The following is a 12,443-nucleotide window of genomic DNA, read 5'->3' as shown; positions in this document are numbered from 1 at the left end:
CCAAATGACCGAAAAGCGATACAATAAAGGATCTGTTTGAAAAATTTCAACGGACTGGGAACGTGACGGATGAACGTGCTGGAAAGGTAGGGCGACCGCGTACGGCAACCACAGAGGGCAACGCGCAGCTAGTGATCCAACAGCGGCCTCGGGTTTACGTTCGCCGTGTTGCAGCTGCGGTCCAAATGACGCCAACGTCCACGTATCGTCTGATGCGCCAGAGTTTACACCTCTATCCATACAAAATTCAAACGTGGCAACCCCTCAGCGCCGCTACCATTGCTGCACGAGAGACATTCGCTAACGATATAGTGCACAGGATTGATGACGGCGATATGCATGTGGGCAGCATTTGGTTTACTGACGAAGCTTATTTTTACCTGGACGGCTTCGTCAATAAACAGAACTGGCACATATGGGGAACCGAAAAGCCCCATGTTGCAGTCCCATCGTCCCTGCATCCTCAAAAAGTACTGGTCTGGGCCGCCATTTCTTCCAAAGAAATCATTGGCCCATTTTTCAGATCCGAAACGATTACTGCATCACGCTATCTGGACATTCTTCGTGAATTTGTGGCGGTACAAACTGCCTTAGACGACACTGCGAACACCTCGTGGTTTATGCAAGATGGTGCCCGGCCACATCGCATGGCCGACGTCTTTAATTTCCTGAATGAATATTTCGATGATCGTGTGATTGCTTTGGGCTATCCGAAACATACAGGAGGCGGCGTGGATTGGCCTCCCTATTCGCCAGACATGAACCCCTGTGACTTCTTTCTGTGGGGACACTTGAAAGACCAGGTGTACCGCCAGAATCCAGAAACAATTGAACAGCTGAAGCAGTACATCTCATCTGCATGTGAAGCCATTCCGCCAGACACGTTGTCAAAGGTTTCGGGTAATTTCATTCAGAGACTACGCCATATTATTGCTACGCATGGTGGATATGTGGAAAATATCGTACTATAGAGTTTCCCAGACCGCAGCGCCATCTGTTGTTGAAAATTGTAACTATTGCAATTTCGAAAGTTTGTCTGCCTGAAAATGTACTGTTGTCCCAAGCATATTGCAACAAACGGTGTATTTCTATCGCTGCTCGTTTAGTTTTTATTGCCGTTTCAAATATATCGGTCATTTTTGAAACACCCTGTATATATATGTATATATATATAATAGAGGGAAACATTCCACGTGGGAAAAATATATCTAAAAACAAAGATGATGTGACTTACCGAACGAAAGCGCTGGCAGGACGATAGACACACAAACAAACACAAACACACACACAAAATTCAAGCTTTCGCAACAAAGTGTTGCCTCATCAGGAAAGAGGGGAAGGAGAGGGAAAGACGAAAGGATGTGGGTTTTAAGGGAGAGGGTATGGAGTCATTCCAATCCCGGGAGCGGAAAGACTTACCTTAGGGGGAAAAAAGGACAGGTATACACTCGCGCGCGCGCACACACACACACACACACACACACACACACACACACACACATATACAGACACAAGCAGACATATTTAAAGACAAAATATGTCTGCTTGTGTCTGTATATGTGTGGATGGATATGTGTGTGTGTGCGAGTGTATACCTGTCCTTTTTTCCCCCTAAGGTAAGTCTTTCCGCTCCCGGGATTGGAATGACTCCTTACCCTCTCCCTTAAAACCCACATCCTTTCGTCTTTCCCTCTCCTTCCCCTCTTTCCTGATGAGGCAACAGTTTGTTGCGAAAGCTTGAATTTTGTGTGTGTGTTTGTGTTTGTTTGTGTGTCTATCGTCCTGCCAGCGCTTTCGTTCGGTAAGTCACATCCTCTTTGTATATATATATATATATATATATATATATATATATATATATGGTGAGGAGGATTATTGAACAGAAAATGAAAATTTTACTTAACTCCTTTCATGAATAATCCTGTGTCGTAATGCTAGTACTAAGTTATGATTACAAAATTCTTTATGAAAAACACACTTTCCAGATCACTCTAATACTAATGAGCAAACAAAGCCATTGCAGTTTAGTTCAAAATTGTTCACAGAATCACAGTAATCCAGCTGTATGTGTGTAATAAATTTTAAAATTTTCAGCCAAATAAAGTGTTCAGAGATGATAGATGAACTAAAAGTTGTATTTAAAAATGACTCAATATTTAGCTGAACCTTTTGTACAGTTAAATTAATAACACATTCCTTCAGTGCTGTTAAAGTGAAATATGAACTTTCTGTTTTTTCTGAATCTGTATTTGTTTAGAAATACTACATCTAAAATGGGCGTCTGAAATTTTTTCTGTACCTCAGTAAATTCCTTACTTTTTAATGCCCATATTCACATCTCTAAATTGATCACTTAAATCATTTCTCACAAAATCAGACTGCTTAATTATCTCAGAATATAACTCCCCTTTTAAAATTTAGATAACAGATTGCAATTTTGATATTTTCTTGTTTATCTCAAAGCTTTTCCTGTCATGACTCACTAATATGTTCTTCTAATTTATTAACTTGATTTATTTTAGCCTTTGTCTCACCAGGAGCTTTTTCAAACTGGGCATCCCCCTTTATGAAAATCCATCTTTCCATTTATTTCAGCATGCTGAGATCTGATATCACCATTTGTTTGGCCTGTCATGTCTTTAGTCATATCTAATTTACCTTTTTAATTGGTATTTAACTGCTTTAACTGAACATGATTACTATTTCTCCCTACAAATCACAAATATCTTTTAAAATTTATGCAGTTTTTCTTGTCAGTACTGGCACACAGTTAAAACAATAACAATACGTGCACTGCCCTTCCCTAATCCACAACAGTTGCTAACACTTCTTTCTAGAAAAATTCTATTAAAATCCAACCCTGTCTTCACCAAACTCACAATACAACCAGGCAAAATATTTTTACAAATTGTTTTGGCCTAAATACAGGTTGCCGAACTGTGTCAAGCAGCACACTGCATCATGATATCGAATATGCTGCACCGCTGCAACTTGGTGATACCATGTAGTTGTAGAATGCAAAAGGATGCACAAATTTTGAGACTTGAGAACCTGAAACACGTGTGAATGTATCACACTAAAACTTCTGCTACCTTGATGATGTATGTGAATGAGTAAATGTGTAGAGTTGTGGCGTTTCTGGCATTGACTCATGTTGTATGATGTTATTCTGCGAATTCATGTTCACTTGAGTGTTATAGATATTTGTCTCTGTTTGGTTTTGAGCACAATTTTTTTTTAAGGTATTCGTTGGACTACGGGTGGTGTTGAGCCACTGCAGAAGATGCTATAGCGTCAGAGCATATACAGAGAGATTAATGGAAAATCTCATATAAAGATGTGAAACAAATACTAACAGAGAGATAGAGTGGCTGGCCAGTACTTACCTCAGCTCAGTACAGCCGATAGATACACAACCATGCCTCCATCCTTGCTACCCTCCCTGTTTTCCTTTCCCTGTTGCTTCATGACCTGGGTTATGAGTAACTGAATCCACTTTCCCTTCTTCCCTTTCTTTCCCCTCTCTCCTCCCTGATGAAGGAACATTTGTTCTGAAAGCTAGGAACGTAAATTTTCGGTTCTGTTTTTTGTGTATCTATTGGCTGTACTGAGCTGAGGTAAGTACTGGCCAGCCCCTCTATCTCTTTGTTAGTATTTGTTTCATATACAGAGAGACCTCATCACCAACCACAGCTCCAAGAAATATGCCAGACAGATGATTCCTTGAACCCAACAAACAATGCTGAAGAAAAAAACATTTAGCTTAGATGTATTTCTTAAACAGTTCTTGTCTGAAGTCTCTAGATGGACCTCCCTTATGATAGCATCACAAATGACATCATATTTTGTGTGACTGAGTAAAAAAAACAAAGTAATTTACTAACAAGAATGACTCGATGATTATGCCTGATGATCAGTTTTGTACCCAAACACAGCAAGCTGTGGAAAATGATGACAACTTTGCGGGGACATTGATATTCATTGATGAGGCAACTTTACATCTGTCTGGAAACATGAACTGTGACAATACGGGAGTGTGGAGCTTAGAACTGCCTGAAGTCTGTGTGGAGTTGGAAGGGGAGTCATATCCAAGACAAAGGTGTATAGCCCCTTTTTCTTCATCATGCAGACAGTGACATATTCCATGTACCTGGATATGCTGCAGTTGTGGATGTTGGGATGTTGCCACAAGTGACAGCTAGGTCCTTGACTTCCATCTTTCAACAGGATGGGGCTCCACCTCACTGTAGCACAACTGTCCATGCTTTTCTCAACAGAGAATTGCCACACTGTTGGATAGAGCATGCTAGTCTGGGTGATGATCCTCTGTTGAACTCCCCAAGATCATCATATCTAATGACTTATGATTTCTTCCTATGGAGTTATGTTAAGCACAAATTTTATGTACCTCCAATGCCAGCAACACAACCAGAACTGCAGGAATGCATTGCTGCAGCTGTGACACACATCCATGGAAACAAGCAACTGAACTTAGGAGTGGAACTGGATTATCGTTTGGAAGTGTGATGGGTGATGAAGTGCAGACACACTGACATTTGTAGAATGTACCAGAAACTTCATGAGTGCATCTATCTTTTCATGTATCACCTGCCTTCTTTGTTTGTCATGCTGTTGTTGTGGTCTTCAGTCCAGAGACTGGCTTGATGCAACCCTCCATGCTACTCTATCTGCGCAAGCTGCTTCATCTCCAAGTAATTACTGCAATCTCCAGTTGTTGCATGAATTTTCCTCATACTCTGCACGTAAATCTTTAGAGAGCATTTTACCTTTTCCAATGGCCCAATCAACAAAATATTCCATGAACTTGAAACGATCATTTAACTTCTATCAATACAGTTTGAACCAAATCAATGAGCCTTGTCCCACACACACCTGTTGTTAAGAGTTACATTTGGCTCACTTTGTCCTCCTGAGATCTACTGGAAAAGGGCCTCTTTAGCAGATCATCTGCAGAAAACACTTTCATATTAAAAGAAGGTCCATTTTCCACTTTTGCGTTATTAAATTTATTCGTTCGCAATTAATTTCAGCCTTCTAGGCCATTCTCAAGTGATTTTTCTGGTTCTGCAAGAGAAAACTACACCTCACATATTGAAACTTATGTTTACTATTCCTTTTGGTTCACAAATGCTGTCTTGTTGGTTTGACTACTTGACATTTACAAAGGTCCAGAATAGAATTGCTTTCTTGTTGGTTTGACAGCTTTATATTTACAAAGATGTTATAAATTTGTAAATGTCAAGCTGTCAAACCAATGAGAGAACATTTATCAACCAAAACAAATAGAAAACACTAATTTAAAGGTCCTAACATTTCAATATGTGAGGCATACTTTTCTACTGCAGAACCACAGAGTTACTTGAGAATGCCTAGAAGGCTAGAACTAGCTGTGAACAAGTAAAATTAATACAGCAAAAGTGGAAAATGCCACTTTCTTTTAATAAATTCATTGCTGTGGTATCCAAAAAACTTTCACACTAAACTTGCTTATATATTCATTTTTTAATGACTATATATAGCCTTTTGACTTAACAAGAGTAGTTGTTGAGTGGTCTTCAGTCCAGAGACTGGTTTGATGCAGTTCTCCATGCTACACTATCCTGTGCAAGCTTCTTCATCTCCTAGAACCTACTGCAACCTGCATCCTTCTGAATCTGCTTAGTGTATTCATCTCTACGATTTTTACCCTCCGCGCTTCCCTCCAATACTAAATTGGTGATCCCTTGATGCCTCAGACATGTCCTACCAATCCATCCCCTCTCCTAGTCAAGTTGTGCCACAAATTCCTCTTCTCCCCAATTCTATTCAGTACCTCCTCCATAGTTAGGTGATCTACCCATCTAATCCTCAACATTCTTCTGTAGCACCACATTTCGAAAGCTTTTATTCTCTTCTTGACTAAACTAGTAATACATGGCTACATTCCATACAAATACTTTCAGAAATGACTTTCTGACACTTAAATCTATACACGATGTCAACAAATTTCTCTTCTTCAGAAGTGCTTTCGTTGCCATTGCCAGTCAACATTTTATGTCCTCTCTACTTTGACCACCATCAGTTATTTTGCTCCCCAAATAACATTTCCCAATCTGATTCCCTCAGCTACACCTGATTTAATTCGACTACACTCCATTATCATTGTTTTACCCTTGTTGATGTTCCACTTATATCCTCGTTTCAAGTCATGCAGTTGTAAATAAACTGCTTTGAAACTCTGTGTATCATTTAGGTTAATCTTTTATATGCTGGAAGATAATGACATAAAATAATTTCTTCTTCTCTTCAATAAATGTACCGACGCTTCTCACATATGTTTTTTATTTTTTTATGTATTCTTAAAAAGCACTACAATAATCTTCATATGACAAATAATTAATCTTCATAATGAAATCGAGAACATTACTTATCTGTTCAGAATTCTGGATGAGAATTGACAGTTCAGAATGATAGATTAGCTCATTTGTTTTTACACAGAGGACAATCATTATATAGTTTGCTGTAATAAATTCTTGGCAAGTATGCTACTCTAATGTAGACCACTCCACAACTGTTCATATCGCTTTTCAAATGGTGAACCATGGAATGTTCAGCTGTCATGGCGCAAACTGTGCACTGCTTGAAGATCGCACATTGCATTCAACAGTAACTTCTCCAACAATTTTTGGCGCATTTGCCTATTAGCCTCTCCCAGGAACAATTCTCAACTCACCAGTTCATTCAAACTTCTGAATCATGTTCTTCAGCCCCAGTGCCAAAAGAGGACCTCTCTGTATTCCTTTAATGTGTCAATACTCACAAACAGCTGCAGCACTATTAATGTTATTGTCATAAAACAGCTTTCTGAGTAAAGTTCTGTTCACTTGTCCACACCCATTTTGATGATCTCCAACGTCGTGACAATAACAAAGTCGGGTACCTCTTCTGTCAACTGGCCACAACTGGAGAAAAAAAAAGCAACACACACACACACAGAGAGAGAGAGAGAGAGAGAGAGAGAGAGAGAGAGAGAGAGAGAGAGAGAGGGAGGGAGAGAGAGAGAGGGGGGGGGGTTGTGTAACATATACTCTCATAATGTGGCTTCATCACAGAACACATGTCCATCTGCACTTGGAAATCAATACATAATTGTCTCCATTTTGATTTATCGGCTGGTTTTAGCACCTGTGGTATTTTAATTCTCTCTAAGCCTTGAACTGCAGAAGCTTGCACAAAACATGTCACATTGTTGGTTGCGACACATTTCCTATTCTGCTGGCATTACACATAGCTTTCCTGGGGCTCCTTTGTTTTCCACCATGGATGCTACCATTTTTAACACTAACATCAGTGATGAACAACAACGGCAGCTTTCCATTCTTTCACTGTTGTCAACCTAAAACGTGAGAATTAACCTTTTAGTCTATATGTGTATTTCTGAAACAAAGTCATTACTGTAGTCACAGGAATACTTTCTTTTTGTCCTTTTGATTTTGAAACACCTGTAGTTTACGTTTCAGTGGAACATCAAAATCAAACATATTTGAAATTAGGCAAGAAACTTGTTACTTGACCACCTTCAGGTTAGGTTCCTAGTGCTTCCTCAGATATTTTCTCAGGTAGGGAGGTCTGGTGTGGGGTCCACGCAGCCCCTGTGAGCCAAATTAGGAGCCATTTTAATAAAGAAGTAGTGGTATCATCAGGATTCATCTACTGGCAATAGCAGTTGGAGAGACTGGTGACATATTGACCATATGTCCCACAAACATAGATCACTCTACATATCGCTTTGTAGGGAACACTTGGCTAGTCAGAACAGGCCTAAGGCCTAATCTATGAGTGGTGTGTACTTTGCTAACTTATTACTTAATGTGGGGCAGAAGTGTTAATGGTATGGCATGGTGACAATCATCAATTTCAGGAACATAATCTGGTTTGAATCATTTTGATCTTAAATTGGAAAAAATGTGCTACTAAAATATGCACCTGCTTGTAAAAGATACCAGCTGTCATTTATTCCCTTTTCATTATTCCAGCAGCATTATAAACCATATACAGTATGAAAAAACTCAAGAATTAATAAAAAGGACAGTAATAAGATATGTTACATTTGGGAAAGGGCTGAAAAGATGACAACACACACAGAAATAAAGATATTGTAATTTTAATTTAGCATTGTCCCAATATTATCATTTTTTCTGTACTCCTCAACAAAATCTGACATTTCCTCTATACACCGTATGCATACTGGCAAAAAATATACCATAGTTCAACATATACTGAAGTATTTAAATACAAGGAGGCTGAAAACATTTCAGGTGACCCATAAGAATCCAAATGGTTCATTGTTCATGTGTTTGCAACCAATGTGTTATTAAAGTATGAGCCAAAGCACCTGGAGGTGGAATCCAAATTTCACTTGAATTTTTTAAAACTTCCTTGTTTTTCTGAGTTATACGCTGCACAGCATTTCTAACTTGCTCTGGTGTAAACCACTTGGCATCTTCCAATTCTTCATGATCAATGGAGAGCTAAACAAGATTATAAAACATTGGATGAGTAAACAATTAAAAGAGGAGCACCATATTAATGATACTGTTTATCTTTCAAGTAAAAATCTCATAATTCATACTAAGCTATAAACTATTTTTCAATAGAATAACTCATCATTTATTTAAGGTTGCTTTTAACAGAAAAATGTAATCTTATAACTATCTGTTGACAAATAACATCTGCATAATTGCAAGGAGACATGAAGAATGGCCAGTAATCACCTTCAGGTGGCAAAAGTCCAAGTACTGCTGATATATTTAAAAGTAGAGGAAACAGTATCTGGTTTTCACCTAGTACTATCCAGGCTTTGAATGCTGCCATGGCCACAACTTTAAGGCAAATCCTGAAATGAGATTATCTCTCCCAGGTATCCTTTCAACATCACCCACCACCACATCCTGTCACCATCTAAGCTCCAAATCAAAACATATAATATTGCGGAATTATAATCTCTGCCTCCAGGGTGCTACACCTGCAATCATTCCTTTTGTAAAATCTGTAACATGCACTCACATCCGCTACCATTTATTCCAAACCCAACCATTGGTAAATACAACAACATCAAAAGTGATGTAACATGTGAAACCATACATGTTGTTTATCAAGAACATATGTTCACTGTATGACATTTTATATAGTAACTATAAAACTTAGCAATGTTTCTTCAGTGCTAAATTTGTACAGGAATTAGATATACACTTAATCTGGGGTATCCCATGGAAATGTGTCAGGATACAAATTTCAGCTTATCATTGTGACTTCACCCATTTCAAGGTACAGAAATATATATCAGAATAAATCATATAGAATATGAATGAAAAAGACTTCTTTGTTTTCATTACTGGTTCCTGTTGTTTTAAAGGTTTTTTCAGTTATAATCAATACAATTACAAAATTTCAAATACACAACATTTTTTGTTTCCGGTTCTGGTTTCCTGAACCATCAGTTTGTGAAAGGGAAACACACAACTTGCCATGTGAAATACACTCTGATTATAAATCCATTCCAATGTATTTGAATGTCTGAGTTTGCCATTATTGCAGCTAAAATCATGACTGAGAATTCAATTCAATTAAAATGAATGGTTAAATCGCTTGGGATCAGTAAATCAGTCAATAACTTTTATATGTGATGTCCGTCAGAATGTTTATTAGAATATCATGTAAAAATATGAATTAAATTGGTCAAGTACTCTGAGATTTTTGGAAACAACATGAATCAACATTTCTCCTTTTATGTATTAGTACAGATGACCACAGTTAAACTGGCGGAGTACGTGAAATGACAAAGGAAAACTGTTCACCTTGGGCACACCCCCTACCCAGTTACAACATGAGTCAAGGAACTCGAGTGCCTGCTACACAACATGGGTCATTTGGATTATCCCACCCAGTACTATCTTCTTGAACGCCAGAGATGTGAACTTGTGCTCCATTAACTATCACCTTCCCCTTTTACCTGATTGATAGGGTTTTTTTAGTACTGTTGTGAGTTACTACCCATCATCTCTTACACATTCCAAGAAATTCTTCAGTGGAACAGGACCTGTCAAGGAGAAACTTCTTCAGTTTGCTTTCAATTTTAACTTTGCTGTCTGTCAAACATTTTATACCATTGGGTAACTGATAAAAAATCCAATTTTTGTGCTAAAGAAAACCTTAATATTGAGTAATGGATGTCATTTTTTCTTCTGCTATCGTAATTATGTGCATCTGTTCCCTTTGAACTGCAGTGGATTATTTACAACAAACATGCTGAGAGAACAAATATACTGCGAAGCAGTAGTCAAAATGAGTAACACCGTAAACAGATGTCTACAAGATGATCGTGGGTGAGCACCACATATTATTCTTACTGCGTATTTTTAGCAATGAAGACTTTTTTCCTTAAAAATGACTTACCAAAGAACTTTATTTCATATGACATTAATGAATAAAAATACCTAATATGTAGCTCAATGATTTGTTTCTTCCTAAAATTTGCAACGATTCATAGTATATGTGGCTGAGCTAAGTTGTATTACGAATTCCGAAATGTGTTTTAACTAGTTTAAATTCTCATTGATACGGACACCTAAATATTTTGACATTTCTGCCCTAGTTATTTTTCCTCCCCATGTGTCACATTAATCACTGGTGAAGTACCTCTAGATGTGCAGAACTGAATATGTTGTGTCTTTTTGAAACCGAGAGTGAGACCATTCACAGACAACCACTCAATAATACTTCTAAGAACATTACTTACCATTTCTTCTGTTGCTGTATGTTTGTTTGGACTGATAACGATACATTAGTGGCATCAGCAAAAAGAACAAGGTAATTTACATATATGAAAAACAGTAGTGGTCCTAACATTTGGCCTTGTGGAACTCCATAAATGATTTCTTCCCAGTCAGAAGTATCTCCCCTGCTTACATTGGTTGAGTTATTAAACATAACGTTCTGCATTCTTTTATTTAGGTATGACATTATCCATTGGTTTGCCATACCACCAGTTCCATAAAACTTTAGTTTATCCAGCAGAAGATTGTGATTCATTCAGTCAAATGCCTTAAATAGGTCACAGAATGTACCAGTTGGAGCTGTTTTGTTATTTAGTGCTTGTAAAATTTGGTAAGTGAATGTGTAACTGGCATTCTCAATTAAGCAACTCTTCTGAAATCCAAGCTGTTATTTACTGAGGATATTATTGTTGTGAAGCTGGGATACTATTCCAGACTATATGACATTCTCAAACATTTTGGAAAATTGGGTTGGTAGTTATTGACATCTCTCCCACTACTTTTCTTATAGAAGGATTTAAAAATGGCATACTTCAGTCTCTAGAAAAATGCCCCATGTTAATGGTGCAGTACACATTTCAGAAAAGATGGTGCTTATTATATGAAAACAAGTCTTTAGTACTCTGTTGGAAATGCCATCAAATCCATATCAGCTTTTATTTTTGAGGAATTTAATGCAAGTTGCTTGTTCAACATACTCTTTTGATTTTTGTCTTGCTTTTTGTTACTATATTTTCTACTGCATTTACGAAATTGTTATTAAACATATCTGCTACCTCTACTTGATTATTTATAGCCCTTCCATTAAAATCAATAGTGATGTTATCCTCTTGTTAGTTTTGTTAATTATTCCAATCAGAAAATTTCACTTTCATGAAAATTCTTGGGGGTCTTCAGGAATCCACATGGACATTACAACTGCCCTCTCATTAAGTCATACCTATTATTTTGCCATTTTATAGTTACACAGTTTTTGGTTAAACAAACTTACTTCATTGACTATTGTATCTTTCTATATTTTATTTCTTTGGTGTTTTATGTTAATATATAAAATTAAACAGTATCATGCTTTTCTAATTTTTGTAATATATGCCCCTTTAGACAAGTGTCACATACAAACCACAGTCAAAGGCAAGCATTTGGTACTTACACATCATGTTGTTTTCATAAGTTGTGGACTAGGTTTCAATTGTTACAGCTACTGTATCTTCATTTAATATGTTAATATTTTGTTGTTGGTTGTGAAGATCTACAGTTATTTTGATGCTAAGTGCCACTTGTGAAATGTTTGAAATTTCTTCAATTTGGTATAGCTTACCGATCTGTGTTAGGATGTAGACCCTCAATATATTCTTAAAAATATCTGATCTTCAAATCTGAACTTGTTAAAATAATGAATAAGAAGAAAAATGAAATGCCATTTCTATTGGACTGTGTATATTAGTTAATAACAATTCACTACATTCAGTCATCAAGAAGAAGCAAGGCAAAAGAGGAAAATTGACAAAACTACAGCATACGAAACAAAACAATAAGGTACACATTATGTCTTTGACTGCCCTGTTTTCTTCCTGGGAAGAAACAAACAGTTGTGAAAGCTCTTTCTAC

The 12,443-nt window shown here is 37.3% G+C and overlaps 1 protein-coding gene across 1 annotated transcript in view; it reads right to left on the bottom strand.

Moving 5' to 3' along the window:
* Nucleotides 1-8,148: 8,148 nt before the first annotated feature.
* Nucleotides 8,149-12,443, bottom strand: part of LOC126256766 (NAD(P)H pyrophosphatase NUDT13, mitochondrial-like) — a 76,752-nt gene continuing 72,457 nt past the window's right edge. Inside the window, exon 5 of the mRNA XM_049955507.1 lies at nt 8,149-8,531. Coding sequence (XP_049811464.1) covers nt 8,343-8,531 — 189 coding nt within the window. The 3' untranslated portion in view covers nt 8,149-8,342. The remainder of the gene's footprint in view (nt 8,532-12,443) is intronic.

This window comes from Schistocerca nitens, chromosome 1, assembly GCF_023898315.1.
Source record: "Schistocerca nitens isolate TAMUIC-IGC-003100 chromosome 1, iqSchNite1.1, whole genome shotgun sequence".
NCBI lineage: Eukaryota > Metazoa > Arthropoda > Insecta > Orthoptera > Acrididae > Schistocerca > Schistocerca nitens.
This window is presented reverse-complemented; position numbering and strand designations above follow the sequence as displayed.